The sequence below is a fragment of the Lolium perenne genome, chromosome 4 (genome assembly GCF_019359855.2).
Source record: "Lolium perenne isolate Kyuss_39 chromosome 4, Kyuss_2.0, whole genome shotgun sequence".
In the NCBI taxonomy this organism is placed as follows: domain Eukaryota; kingdom Viridiplantae; phylum Streptophyta; class Magnoliopsida; order Poales; family Poaceae; genus Lolium; species Lolium perenne.
In genome coordinates this window covers 325203395-325218849 of record NC_067247.2, presented here as the reverse complement: position 1 = coordinate 325218849, position 15455 = coordinate 325203395, and the positions used below count along the sequence as shown (strand labels likewise).

Below are 15455 nucleotides of genomic sequence, written 5' to 3'. Positions count from 1 at the left end.
ACAACTCAATAAAATATGCTTGAACCAGGTTTGATAAATCAAACATTGAGAAAAATGTGCAAAAGGTATTTCGTGTACGTAGCACCAAGATAGAAATCCATAAAAAAATCCTTGGAAAATATTGCCTGATAGCCTAGTACGACTGCTTGTAATAACGAAACCTATGTCAGTACATGATGTTCAAAACATCGTGCAAAATTCTCATGATTCTATATTGTTAATGTAGTATTTACATTTGCTCAAGAATACCATAGACATATGCACGCAAAATTTGTCTTTACTCCATAGCTCAAATTTGAGATGCAGGATTAAGAACCTTTGAGTTTGCCACTCATATTCTTTTGTCATCCTAATACTTTTTTCTTGTTAGTGTACCATTAGAAAGTGCAAACACAATGAATAGAAGTAAATGAACCCACGGAATCTAAAAAATCATAAGCATGTAGATTGTCTAGCCATTAGTTAAAAACACTTTAGAATGGTACATGGTTTTGCATTTAAATAAACCAAAGTTTTCTTTGGCATGATACTACTATTTCCTTCAACTTTTAGAACATCCAAAAAGCTTAGAACATGATACAAAGCGTAATTAATTACCAAGGAACAATCTGATCTTAGAGCACGTCTATAAAAAGTGCGCCATGCTTCTTAAAAGAAACATCACACCGATGAAATTCCTACTGAACAGCCTGAAGGTGACAATGTAACAGGTGTTATAAAAGACAAAATAAAAGGTTGAGTGCTAAAAATAAAGTATGTTAACTACCACCCTGGTCAATGCTAAACTGAATATCAGTACAAGCATATACCTTCAAAGAAACACAATGATGGCAACAAATTTTGTTAGGGTCATATGTCGTGTTAACAGTGAACTTGAAGTTCGATTCTGAAAATAAAATGGGTTCTATTACTAGCCTCGTCAGTGCTAAAATTTTATCCCAACATAAGCATTATAAAAAACAACATGATACAGAGTTCAGCAATATTTTAAGCCGGGTGCGTCAAATTCAACCATTTCTTACTTTGCAATGATGTCCACTACATCTAATGCCTGATATTGTAGCATTGTGACCATAATAAGGAATACGCATGCAAATGTACAAACAGTACCTTATGTCTATATCGAGCTAAGTGCCCCCTTTTCTCAACAATATGCATAAAATTACATGGAAATATATACTAGCTGTTAGAACTGAATAGAGCATGGCAGGACATTATGACGGCTTTTGTATTTCATATGAGCTACAAAACTCTTGGTATGGCTTGAAATCTTTTTGCCAGGTTAAAAATTGTTTCTTCAAGCATTTGTATATTTTTTCTTCAGCAGGCTGAATATTTAGGTCTCTGGAATCAAAATTCATCTTCAGTGGGCTGAAATCAAACAAATCAGATGTGGCTTGTTCAGGTCCAGAATGAGGACTCCCAACTTTTCCACAAACAAATTCCATGAAGTTCTCATCCTTGTATGGTGCTGCAGATGTTTGAGAACATCCACGATCACCAACATTTTGCTCTTCTGTTTCCTTCTTGATAGCAGTTTCATCAAGAGTAAACCTATTCTCAGTCCGAGGCCTGTAAACAAAAAAGGAATTCTTTTCATTCAGCTTCTGTTGGGAGAACCAGTCTGCCTCAGCAATGGATGTTTCAGGAACAAAGGCTTCACGAACTTCACTACATCGATCGTGTACAAAGTCGGTTTCTGCAGTTTCTCTGTCATCAGGGCTTTCTGTGCCCTTGTTCATCTCTTCCATTGCAAGCAGAACAGGTATAGGGAGCACTGGTCCAACAATAGCATTTTGAGATATCACTTTGCTAGTCAGCTTCTCACCTGTGCTTGATGGTTTTGCTAGCAGGAAAGGCCAAAGTTCTAAATGCGGCAAACATCTAGGAACTTCTAAATATTCTAATAAGCCTTCTTTTGTACCGGATTTTAGCATGTCCTTGTACTTAGAGAAGGAGATCTGAAGAATATCTGAAGATAGACCGCTCAATATGCTCTGACATGCAATTTCAAAAGCGTTCAGGGGGACACTAGCATTACATAGAAAATCTGAAACTGACAGCAAACTGGATCTAGCGTTCTCCTCTGCAAATGTTGACACATCTTCACTAATAGTAATTTTCTCCCCGTCTTCTTTAACATTCATATCATGCTTCGCCAATGCACTGCATAGATTGCCCTTCAGATATTCAGATAGGAAACGCAGCTTCAAGAATCGTAGTTTGGTTGAGTCATTTTCTTCCTGAGTGTCGACAAAAATGGGTGAACAAATATCCATGGATGCATGCTCTGATTCATCACATAAGGTGTCAATGTCATCATGCAAATCTCCAGATGCACGATACCGTTGCATCTCTAACTTCCCCGATGCTGTCAGCCGGATCAAAGCAAAGCTGGAGGATGTTGGCTCCGACACCGAGATCTCATCTGGAAGCACATAGTAGCCAAGGATGGAGTTCGCACCGTGCTGGCAAGAATAGCCGCCACGCCCTGGAACATGCGTCGAGAATACCTCTTCCATGATTCCTTTGCTGCAACCACAATGCTGACCTGTCAGAGAAAGCCGTGAAGGAATGTCCCATGCATATAAATGAGAATTGTCTGGACATCCCTGCTCCTTAGGCCCGTAACAGAACAAGCTGAACTCCCCGTTCCAGAATGAACCAACCAAAATGGCAAAACCTGAATCAGAAGCCCAGTCATGTTCCTCGGAAGGTCTCAACTCGGATAGGCGGAACATAGCGACGTGATTCGGCCTGTCCAGCCCATGCTGCCAAGACAACACGGGCGTCAACGGCTGCCTCGCATCAAGGAGGATCAAGTGACGCTCCGTGACCACCGACATGTGGAAATCGTCAAACCCGGCCTTGCAGAACGCAAGGTAACGCTCGATCACGTCGAAAGGCTCGGTTTCAAACAGCCCTGGCACCCCGACTCTCGCTAGAACCTTGTACTCGCCGCGATCCGCAAACCTCAGATCGACCGAGAGAACGGCTTTTGTGCTCGCGACGATCACTGTCCAGGGCTGCGCTCCATACACGCAGCTCAGCCAGTCCCCGGAGTCGTCGTCATCGTCACCATTGCTGCCAAGACCAACCTTTGTCTTGCCTCCGAGCCGCGTATCCAGGTCGAACCAGCACAGCTCCCCGGTCTCCAGCAGCACCGCGCACTGCGATGGAAAATGCTTGCTCCAGCAGGCGTGCACGACAGCGGCATCAAACCCCTGCTTGGCCACCGGTGCGAGCGCCGGGGAACCCGAGTTCCCTGGCCCGACTCTGAACCAGTTAACTGAGTATAGAGTCGTGGCAAGCAGGAAGCCTTCGAGATGGGCGTCGTGCTGCTGTGACGGCCAGGACGGCTGCGCAGGGGAGGCGGCGAGCTGCAGTATGCGGTGCCCCGGGTGCTTGAGCCCATCGCTCTGGACGACGAGGGGCGCGGAGATCGCGAGGGAGGAGTCCAGAGTGGCGAACGCGATCTTCTCCGCGTTCTTGCCGTGGGGGAAGAAGAGGAGGAGGGGGCTCAAGGGGGAGCGGGCGCGGAGGGCCGCGAGCAGATTGGATGGCGGCGGGAAGGGCGGGGACGGCGCGGCGAGGAGGGGCGCGGAGAGGGAGCGGAGGTGGGAGTAGGGGAGGAAGGAGGTGGAGGAGAGGAAGTGGCGGAGGGCGTGGAAGAGGTCGCCGGTGGTGGAGGCGTGCAGCGGTGGGGGGAAGGGGGAGGGGAGGGAGAGGAGCGGGGCGGGCGGCGGGAGAGGGGAGAAGAGGAGCGGCCCGCGGGCGGCGTCCGGCGGGGCGAGGGAGGGAGGGTTGAAGATGGAGGCGACGGGGAAGAGGAAGCGCCAGTCGTCGGAGAGGTCCATGGAGGCTCGGCGGCGGCGCTGGGCGGCCCGGGAGAGCAGAGGGTTCGGGAGGGGCTTTGGGCGGTGTTTGTTTAGCCAACAGTCGCGCCGCAGGCGTAACGAGCGAACGGTCTTTCCTCTTTCTCGGTTTTCTCCCTTCCCCTTTTCTCTTGAATAACTTTCTTTGTGCTCAATTTTCTTAAGATGAAAAAACACAATCGAAGTCTTACAATGTCTAGCAAACTCATGTTAGCTTCCTTTAATTCGTGTTCTGTTATCCATACTAGTAGGATGCAGAATTATGCAGTGATCATCTGAGACTTGCTTAAGGTATGTGCGGTGCGGTGCGGCACTGGATTTTATCTGGGAGACAATCTGTATTGATTCCACGAGGTTTGGTTCGTTAATAAACCACACTCTTTTCTATCGAAATTTTTTCTATCAACCACTCCATCTTCATGTTCCTCCTTTCTCTTCCACTTCATCATCCTTCTTTCTTCCTACCTCTCCCGGCGCTCTCTTTCGCTTCTTCTCCCCCGCACATCTTGTTGTCATCATGTTTCTCTTTAATACTTTATATGCTTCAGCCCCTCTCATTCCACCATCACGTATCTCCCCCTCGTCAAATTCAGCCGCTATCGGGTTTGTTTGGATTGATGCTAATTTGCAGGAGTCACACCAAAAAGCTGGTCGGTAGTTCAGATATTGCATCCATGAGATGACGAAACCGGGGTGGGCAAATCCTTTGCCAAATATATTGGCTCGCCCATGAATTCGCGTGGCTAGCTTGGGCACAAACGAAACAACCCCTACATCTTTATGTTCAACCCTCACCTTCTTTCTTATCCCCCCTCCTATATTGCGCAATAGTTTGATGCATGCTTTTCCCATCATCAATGTAATTTGTGAAATTTCATCTTTGCATATACTAATAGTTATTGCTAGTAATTAATATGATAGTGACTACTATAATTTTACCAAAAAAGACAATGTACCGTCCTATGCTTCTCCGAACATTAGCGGGAAATATCGGCTTCGAAATAATATCGCCATGCTAGAGCATGAAAACCATGCAACCTATTTAGGTGTTAATTTTCATGCTTTGCGTAAGAAATAAACAATATTGATGCAACATGCAAGCCATGACACAAAGGCAAGAGTATAAAACATAAATACTACGTGGTACTGTTTTTTTGTTCATGGAGACGAATACACATACACACATAATTATGCCTCCTTAATAACTTACAACCACAAATATTGGGGTAAATCATCAGAAACGAATTTGAGTACAGAAGCTTGGCTTTGCTTTCCATCCGTGACTGTGCACGTGTACCTCCTGGACGTTTTACAAACGTCTATTAGCCATGTGTCGAACATTTAAAGCGTGCCCACCTACCCATCTGATCACCAAGGTTCATTTCAATCATCAAACATGACTAAATTTGTAGTAATCACACTTGTGTTGATGTGAGTTTTACATGATTTGAAATTGTGAGCAGAGTTGTCTACACGACTCCGTGCTCGTAGTGGCCCTCTTGCATGATCTAATTTGTTCTGTGCCACTAAACATCTAATCCAAGTTTCTAGAACCTGGTTACATACAAACTCGCGTTTAAACACTCGGTGAAAGTCCTAGTTTAGTTTTTGAAGTTTACAAAAGAACATGCAAGTAGAGAATGGATATATATAGGTAAACGTATTATAAGAACATTTAGTCTTCGGGCTATGTTTTTAAAATTGAAACCAGAATAGATCTTGATTTTTTTTTTGCACAATTTGCAAATAGTCATAACTTTTCATGAAAAATTACAAGAGTAAGTTTGTACCTTATACCTATGTGTTTGCTTTATACTCCATTATTTTTTTCTACTAAACATCTCTTATACACTTTTATATATGAAAGATATGATATCACCCTAGTGAGTAGATCTCTACACACGTGTGAAATCGCTCTTTAATATTATGATATTTGACACTTTTTTGTGAATCTTGAAAAGGTCTATACTAATCTAACATCAAATATTATGTGTAAAACCCTAAGAGAACAAGTAAATGCAATATGGTCTTGAAGAAATCTTCATCTCTACATCCCCAACAAACTAATGGCTCGCTGATGTTACCGTATATGGAGTTTTGTGGCACTATAGAAACCACCAAGATAAGAAAGTAGTATGTGAACATGGAACCAAAAAGTGACCGATAAAGTACTAGTATGTTACCCCTAGTCATATAATTTTACCATCCAAATTTTTTAAACGCTAGCAACTATGGATATAAATATTTTTAGAGCCAACAAGAGTCAAGTGGAACCATGGTGGAAGAAGAAGAATGATGGCAACATCAAGTTTGCTCCTGTGACTTTGTAAAAAATGACCACCGACTTAGAGGCACATGTGATCTGAGTGCGACAACGTCCCGACTTAGACCATCGAAGGTGTCACTAGCCAGATTGAAAAAGGCAGGGCAGACCTCGAGTGGGCTTTGTTAGAGTAGAAGATAGAGCAAGAGCGGGGACATGAGAAATAAAGAGACATGCCGGGTGTCACGTGCTAAGCCTACCGTCCAAATATCACGCTATAGTGGTATCTAATAATAATGTAAATAATTGTGCATAAGTATACTCAATCTACAAGTTGACCAATCATTTACCTTTTCAAAAAAGAAAAGATTTTTTTTTTGAAAAGGTAACCCATAGTACTAGGTTTTTTGCTTGCTGTCCCAGGATAAGAAAAAGGAGGAAGGAAATTGGGCAAGTAGTAAAACAGCACGCTTCGCCACTAAAAATCCTCTTTTTATCATGCGCCCTCCTCTTCGCCCTGTCTGCCTGACGTTGCCATTGGGAGTGCGCTCGGCTCGGACCATTTTCTCTCCCGTCCCGTCCTCCATACACGCGCCACGCCCGCCTCCGCCCCGAATTCCCAATTCCGCGGCCTCCTCTCACCGGAGCAAGCTCGCCGCCTCCAAGGACGCCTTCCACCCTCCCCCACTTCCCGCCGGAGCAGCGCGGACTGGAGATCCGTCCGCCCGTGCCGACCCCATCTGCTGGTAAGCCCTAGCTCGGCCGGATTTGCTCTGGTCTCTCTCGCCGGCGGGCAATCTAATCCGAATCCGCCCCTGAATTCGGAGCCACCTAGGGCGCTGCTTAGATCTGCGTGGTGTTCGGGAGCAATTGCGTGGACTGTCGTGTCCAATTGCTGCCGAGGATCCGTGGATTTGCGGTACTCCGTCTGACTTGTTTTTTGTTGTTTGTTGTCCCGTAGGTTATATTTTGTTCTGACGCGTATTGGCTACTGGTGTCTAGTGGTAGTATCACTTCGACACGGCGTCTTCATTACGGCCAGTTTTAAGTGCCTAGTCTTAGTCACAACGAACTTATGCCTTTAAATTCTACCAGTTAGTTTGCTTGACGATTCAGTATAGATACTTTTCCTTAGAGACTTCATGAACTTAGTACTCACCCTGTCCGAGCTGTCGTATGATGCAACTATTCAAAAAATCTAAAATTTGACCAGTTACGTGCCGAGGGTTTTAGGTTAAAGTATTCACTGTGTTGATCTGGAACATTAAAATGCCACGAAATCATTCTGGTACATTTTAGTAGCACTCAAATTTGCATCAGTTGAGCATCAAACATCGCCTGCCTCAACCCTTGCTGGAGGCATCCAAAAAAGAGCAAGATTGTTCGTTCCATGTAACAAGTCCAAAGTACCACCTCTAGTTGGTTGACATCCCTATCTTCATCTTGCTCTGCTACGTGTCACCATGATGCCACCGAGGGTCCCCCTTGCCGTTGACTGTTGTCAGCCCTTTAAGCACGTTGTGCATTTTTTTGTTGGTGTTGACATTTAATCCCCCTTCGATTTACGCGAAAACCTAGGCAAACAGAAAATAAGAAACCAACATATTGGCACATAAAGGACAGAGGTTTTATAATGAACTCAAACGATTCAGCATTTTTTTTAACAAAGGTAGTGATATGTATAAGCTACGGAACCAGGTTTCTTGTAGCACTAATTATCTAGACCACTCAATTATTTTACTAACATATTAGTATTGACACTAATAGTGAAATGTGCACATCGGAAGCCGTCTTGATATGTGAAACTATGTTTATTTGCAAGTTAGGTGGAGCACCTTTAAAGTAGACAAACCCCTCCTTCCAGGAATTGATCCCAGGTCATGACCTTCACGCTCCTGTGGTCTCACCATTAAGAAACCCAGTCCAGTTGGCATACCAATGAATTCATCGGATAAGCAAGTAAACGACTGAAAGCTATATACTACACTGTGTGAATCCCTTAGGTAGATACCATGGCCACAGATGCATCCCTCATCTAAGTGTGTACGGTCATAGCTAAATGATCTTGTGTTTGTAGGTTTTTGCTTCCTTAGGCGGTAGAGCGCCTATACCACTCAATTATTTTTACAAAAATATTAGTATTGACATCAATAGTGAAATGTGCACATCGGAAGCCATCTTGATATGTGAAATTATATTTATTTGCAAGTTAGGTGGAGCACCTTCAAAAAGGGCAGCCTGGTGCACGAAGCTCCTGCTTTGGGCGGGATCCGGGGAATGGTCGAAGCCGCCTTGGGGTCTTTGTACGCATCCTCTCCTTGCAATTTGCAAGAGGCTGTTTCCACGACTTGAACCCGTGACCTCCTGGTCACAAGGTGGCAGCTTTACCGCTGCGGCAAGGCTCCACTTGTAGGTGGAACACCTTTAAAGTAGACAAATCCCTCCTTCCAGGAATTGAACCCAGGTCATGACCTTCATGCTCCTGTGTTCTCACCATTAAGAAACCCAGTCCAGCTGGCATACCAACAAATTTATCCGATAAGCAAGTAAACAACTGAAAGCTTTATAACACTGCGTGAATTCCTTAGGTAGATACCATGGTGACAGATTCATCCCTCATCTAAGTTTGTATGGTCACATAGGTATGCAAGTGCCTTGGTTCCTCTTTTCTAGTTGGGTCTATTTGTTTGCAGCGGCACGTTTATTGATATAGGAGTTAAGTCAGCGGTAAAAGCATCACTGCAATCTTTGTGTCGACAGCTACGGCTCATGAATAGAGTAATAATAGCTGATGAATGATGATAGACCCCATAATGCTAAATGCAGCTGGCCGGCTGTGCTGCATGATGATGGCACCATAAGTTGTTACCTTAAATAACTACTGTCTGCATCTATCAATTATACCTGTTCTCATTGCCATGAGTGTACAACTTAAGAGCAAGCAGGAGTCCAATTAAGACAATTACTGAAATGCCTAATGATTTTTGGTTTCAAAGTTCACCATCATGATGGCCTGCCTATACAATCTTGTGCTCCATGCATATAATTTTATAGAAGTTAAAATACATCAAGTGTGGACTCTGACGATGAACTCTGTGAAAACTAGTCTGTGGTGACCCCTAAGGGTAGCATGCGCATTATGCTGCTTCTATTTGATTGATTATTGTTGGTATACATTTAATCATGCAATGGATACATATGCTTCAAGTGCATTGCTAGTATGTAACATTGTAGTTACTGTTTATTTTAAGTTATAATTGGTGTTTCTTTTCTTTTAGTTTTAGCAAAAGTTACTAATACATTCTATGCTATTTTTTGTAATTTTATTCCATGGTACTAATAACGAAGAAATTTCTCTCCGGTGTTCAGGGCTGGTCAGACTCCGCCGCTCCATATACGGAGGACATATAAAAGAACAAAGGTGCCTGCGGATAGGAAGCTACTATCTTTTCTTTATATGTTCGTCGTTTTACTTACAGATTTATTTCATGTATGTCTGATTTGGTGTATTGGTGAATCAGTGTTGTCTTTCAATTTTCCTGTTGTTTGCGTTGATTTGTCGAGTTAAGTTATTTTGAAACAAGAAATAACAATTTTTGGTCTTCCAAATCTCGCAAGCTGAATATGGGGTGATGAATTATACTATATTCTAATGTTAAGCCATATTGGAGATAATCAAATGACTTTTTAATTGTAATAAACACATTTTGCCATTTCTTCATTATAGCCGACTCTTAAAACTATTGTTTTTCGTAGTTGATTGAAAAGCTATGGTAGCACCCTATCTCTGGTATGTTACATGCTTTTCTTGTAAAGTTATACAGTTCCATGGACACCAGTACTATCCAGATGTGAGCTTGGTTGGTATGTCGGATGTAGGACTTTCCTCTTTACTTTTTGTAGCTTAGACCTAGATATTTCCGATGTACTCCCTCCGTATTTTGCGTATAGATACATCCAAATCAGCGACAACTAATGTGGAACGGAGGGAGTGCCTCTTATCTTAGAGATGATGTTAATGTTATCTGAGTTCTTGATATTGATGATTGTTTATTTATCATGGTCTTTATTCTGTGTTGCTTATAGCCATCAACCCAAGTTGTTTTCTCATGCTTTAAGGTGAAAATTCTGCCTTACTGTAATTTAGGGGGTGAAAGGAATAGAGGACTAGAGGAGAGGCTACAGTAATGGGAAAGGGAGATGTGGCTACTAGAGCCAAATCTCAGAAATCTTCGGCAACACAGGTCTGTATTAACAATCTGAAACTGCTAGAGTAATTATTGGCACCCACTTACTTTATTTCACTTGTTTCAGAATGAACAGAGTACACCTACTAATCCTCCTACGGCATATCCTGACTGGTCTCAGTTTCAGGTTCCTAAAATGAGACCATCCTGCATTCCTTTTCAATTGATCTATACTTTTATTATCGTAACAATTAGTATGCGTCTTTAGGCATACTATAATGTCCCTGGTACGGCACCAATGACCCCACCAGCTTATTTTCACTCAACCGTGGCTCCAAATCATCAGGGGCATCCGTATATGTGGGGTCCACAGGTACATTCTCTAGAGTTGTAGTGTTCAATTGCTGTTACTTCGACATAATGTTGTAACTGCTGGCTGGCTAGTAACTATGATCACTTAGTCTGTTCTGCAAGAACTAGTGTAAGTAGTAGCACGAGTGTTGATGAGTAATAAAGTAGCATGAACTTTTCCATGAATGTGCGAGCTATTCAGAATTCAGATCCTTTAAACTTTGGTCATAGGGTTTGCTAGTGTTTTTTCATATGAAGGACCTCTATAGCTAGTATGGCTTCTGAAAGTCTGGGGAAATCAGTATTTTGACATTTGATTTGAATTCATCTGGTGCCAGATGATGCCTCCTTATGGGACACCACCATATGCAGCGATGTATGCCCAAGGCACACCATATCAGCAGGCACCTATGCCACCGGTAGTCCACTCTCTTACATTTTACTTTGCTGTATAATTTTATCATGCTTCTGTATAGCTCTAACTGTTTCCACGTCAGGGTTCACACCCATATAGCCCATATCCTGTTCAAGCACCAAATGGGACAGTTCAAACTCCTGTAAGTGATTGGTATCTTTTAGCTGCTCTATTTCTTTGTGCTTTTCAAAAGTTTATTCTTTTGTGTCCTGCTGTGTCCTTATATTCCGGTTCTGGTGACATTTCTGTTAAACTTGTTAACTATTGCTATTATTTAATTATATCCTACTGAATATGACTTCACTTGTTCAATTTTCACCCTCTGTTTCATCATTATTAGACACCTGGTGCTGGCGGGTCAGAGACAGATAAGTCAAACAAAAATAAGCGGAAGACTCCGCTGAAGAGATCCAAGGGAAGCGTAGGTAGTCTGGATGTAGCTATAGTGAAAAGTAAAACGCCACCTGCAAAACCTTTAGCGTCATCCTCCAATGAAGGTTCTTCACAAAGGTAATTCATTTTATTCATTTCATGTGTTGCTGATGGATGAGTGATGAATCCTCAACAATCTGATATGCAGTGAGAGTGGAAGCGGAAGCTATTCTGAAGGAAGCAGTACGAATTCTAAAAGTGTATGTCAGTTATCATGTTTACATTTTATGTTTATCTCCCTTAAGCTCGTTAGTAGCCTGATATAGATTCCAAAAATGCGTGCTATTGTTTCACCATTCTTTCTGTTATAGGAGGTCTTTGAGTGAAATGAGTAACCACCAAACTTTCTGATTTCGACTATTGCCTGGACTTGCTGGTCCAGTACTTAGAGGTGCTATTTGGTAGGGTTGCAGACCAATTCTGTATAGCCAAGTTGGAAACCAACCGAGTCAGCTTCTGCCGGGATCCAGATCTTTTGCAAATCAAGGAATGTGAATCCTGGTTTAGAAGAATGATAAAGCTTCATTTTTTGTGACAATCCTGAAAAATCGGATGGTAGACCTTTTGTTGATTCTTGATTATTTGCCTATGCCTAGCATCTGTTAACAACTGTACTACTGATTATTAGTAGTGTTACATCACCTACTATATTCGACTCTATTAATATCAACTGTTGGTCATTCTCCTTATGTCCTCAGCAGCTTCATTTCCAGCGTAAGATACCTCATAATTTGTGAATCTAGGTTTATGATGCATGCATCCTTGGTAGGTGTATCTTATTTGCGGGATTTATGATTCTTAGTGTTCTTCATGTTGTTTGAAACATATGATTATCCTTCTAGCTGATGGACAAACTAGAAGGATGCATGCTACCCTCTACTCGTCATGTACATTGCTGGTTATGACAGTCGTCATGCTAACCTAAGACCTATTTAAACGATTGATTTTCCTACAGGGTTCACAGACAAAGGATGGTTCTGAGCATGGCCAGGCTAATGGTAGGAATTAAAATCCCCTCTAGCGTAACACTAAAAAATTGGTAATCAGTGCCTAGTGGGAACAAAGGGATTGAAGAAGTACTATGTTTTTGTTCTAAAAAATACATATAGTAGTTGGCAAGTTTTTCTCATGTGTTAGGAAACAGCTATGATGATCTGATTGCTTCTTTTGGCCAGATGCTAGCAGTAAAGGAGTCACTGCTCAGGGTGCTGCGGCTGAGCCGACACAAGCATCCTCTGGGCCAGTTGTGGTTAACCCTATGATGCCATATTGGCCTGTCCCTCCTCCCATGGCTGGCCCAGCAACTGGTGTAAACATGGGAATGGATTACTGGGGTGCTCCTACTTCTGTAGCCGTGCATGGCAAAGCTGTTGCCGCACCAACATCAGCTCCTTCGTCAAATTCGCGTGATATCGTTCTCAGTGATCCAGCCATACAGGTTTGTTACTATTCAGACTTTGGTTCTCATAGTTATTTTATTCTAGGACCCTGCCTTTTACCTTTTTTTTGTTAATGTAGGATGAGCGTGAAGTGAAAAGACAAAAACGAAAACAATCAAACAGGGAATCAGCTCGCCGCTCAAGATTACGCAAGCAGGTCCTTATTTTTTGCATGATTTCCCCTGAACCATTTTATGTTATTTTTTTAGCATGTGCACCTTCTGGGAAGCAAGCTTATCTAGAAGAGACCAAGTTTGTTGGAGAACAGAACCCATTAGTGATGGTTCTCTAGTTGAAAGCTGCAGCAATGTAGGATGATAGGGAGGATACCGCAGGATTGACTTCAGACAGAACTTATTAAGCCAATTATCCATTGCAAAGACATAACCTCTATCAGATCTGGTGCCCAGTTGCTCTACCATACCTGGCCACTAGAAGTTCTCAACTTGGGGGATGCACCTAAATCAACCCTAAACAACAGTGAGTTATATATGGTCGAACCTATTTGGATGGACTGCATGGGGTTGGTTCTTAAGTACGTATGGCCATCTTTGGCAATGCATGTGTGCATGCAAACTTTTCTCCGAGTGTAGGATAGAGCTGGTGTTTTCTGTAGCAGAGAATTATCTTTTATAGATGCCATAACCAATTTTTCTGCAGAATAAGATCTGTGCAAATATTTGCTTCAATAAAAGAGAAGAAAACATGAGAGAATATAGGTGACCACCTTTGAATAGCATAGCAAAACTTCAACCATTCACAAACTGATAACATAGGATTCATATAGGAACTGAAAACACAGGAAACGTCATAGGAAAATCGTATAATTGTTGACACGGAAGAGAAAAAAAATATAGGTAAGACCTCATGTTTGTTTGCCCCCAAATCCCTATGGAATAGGCCGAATCCCGATGGATTTTGTTCCAATGACACCATAGAGGAATTTTTCTATAGGAATGCAATTATTAAAAAAAATCTATGTTATTGCCTTTGACAATTTTAATCTTAGCATAGCTCTTGGTCATTTTTCTCTGAGACCTTTTCCTTCTCTCCTCCATTCTCTGCCCTATCCTGTAAATATGTTTCAGTTCGACGAACATTTTACTGTCTGGGCCTTCCCTACAGTTTTCCATTTAAAAATATTTGTTGCCTGATAACTGGTGTTATACTACAGGCTGAGTGGGAGGAAGTAGCCAATCGGGCTGATTTGCTAAAGCAAGAGAACAGTGCACTTAAAGAAGAACTGAAACAACTTCAGGGGAAGTGTGATAGCTTGACTTCAGAAAATACAACTTTACATGTAAGCTCTGCCTTTTGTTTTTACACAGTAGTTTATCAGAGCTGTTTACTACTATTGAATCACCCTAGCCTCACATTACGTAAACATTACTAACAGAGGTCTACTATTGAATCACCCTAGCCTCACATTGCCTCATTCATTCTGGAACTTTCGGAGTTAATGTTGCACCCTTAAATGTGTGAGATGTTCGTAATGATTGCAGGAAAAGCTTAAAGAGCTTGATGGTGAGAAATCAAATGGAAATTTGTAAACCGTGATGGCCGTGGCTTCACTTTCTGACTGCTGATGTAAGGCATAATTACTTGGCAGCTGCTACAACCATTGCAGATTAATATGAAGCCTAATATTTTCGTTGTAATTTTCTTGCTTTTTTCCAGATATATTGGAGGCGTCATGATAGGTCCGATAATTAGGAGGTACACTCATGTATGCTATTAGATTTTTGGCTGAGATGGTAGGATTGTATCATAGGATTCAAGATGATGGCTACAGATTCTTCTTCCAGTTGCCACAGCTGCTGTGTTTTTTTTTTCCTTCTTCTTTATGTAAGATGCTACTTTAGCAGTATGCAAAGATCCCCAGGTGATGTTTGAAACTTTGGGGGATTAGCTTATAAGGTGCTTGTTGTAGAGCTGCTCGTTGAGCTGAACAGATGTGTGCTATAGTTACAATTTATGATCTGTCGATTCAGATGTACTAATCTGTATGATGTACTGATTATTAGTGTATGCATTGATTCCATTGTCAATGCTGGCTTAAAAATACGAAATTTTGAACTAAAACCATGACAGGTATCTTGGACTGGAAGGAGTGGTATTTTTCTGACCTGGAATATCATGTTCTGCTATCGATACTTTCTTGCACAAGTGTTGTTAGTTTCAGATTCAAAATTCCCACAATACAAAGTACAGTAGCACCTTTGGGATTAAAAGTGAGAATTTGGCTCAATGTTTTTGTACTGTCCGTATAGCCCTAGTCCAATCACTTTATCTTATCCTATTTTCCTTTCTCTTTTTGGTCTCCCGGCTCTCATCTATTCTCTTTTTGCCCATTCAGAGTCTAGAAACAAAAGGCCGTCCATCTTGCTGTTGTGCTCATGTTCAAACTTCATTGAAAAGGTGCAGTTGCCTTTTGATCTCTTTCGTCACCAATCTGCTACTTTTGTCAATCACGTGGAATGTGGCATCCTTTTC

General features: G+C 42.1%; 2 protein-coding genes across 4 annotated transcripts; one reads left to right on the top strand and one right to left on the bottom strand.

Moving 5' to 3' along the window:
• Positions 1-983: 983 nt before the first annotated feature.
• LOC127296346 (uncharacterized) lies at positions 984-3941 on the bottom strand. Its single transcript, XM_051326406.1, has one exon. It carries the CDS (start codon positions 3855-3857, stop codon positions 1215-1217), a length of 2643 nt encoding a protein of 880 aa, XP_051182366.1. The 5' UTR covers positions 3858-3941; the 3' UTR covers positions 984-1214.
• A 2704-nt stretch (positions 3942-6645) lies between these two features.
• LOC127296345 (bZIP transcription factor 1-A) lies at positions 6646-15010 on the top strand. Of its 3 annotated transcripts, XM_051326405.2 has the most exons (16): positions 6646-6884; positions 8352-8602; positions 9508-9559; positions 10286-10382; positions 10453-10512; positions 10594-10698; positions 11015-11095; positions 11174-11233; positions 11432-11601; positions 11672-11723; positions 12479-12521; positions 12699-12961; positions 13042-13119; positions 14137-14262; positions 14465-14549; positions 14640-15010. In XM_051326405.2, the coding sequence occupies exons 4-15, from the start codon at positions 10326-10328 to the stop codon at positions 14510-14512; spliced, it is 1143 nt and encodes a 380-aa protein (XP_051182365.1). In that variant the 5' UTR covers positions 6646-6884; positions 8352-8602; positions 9508-9559; positions 10286-10325; the 3' UTR covers positions 14513-14549; positions 14640-15010. The 3 variants fall into 3 exon arrangements, with proteins under 3 accessions (XP_051182365.1, XP_051182364.1, XP_071675468.1); XM_051326404.2 differs by lacking the exon at positions 8352-8602; XM_071819367.1 differs by lacking the exons at positions 6646-6884; positions 8352-8602 and adding an exon at positions 7034-7057.
• Positions 15011-15455: the final 445 nt, after the last annotated feature.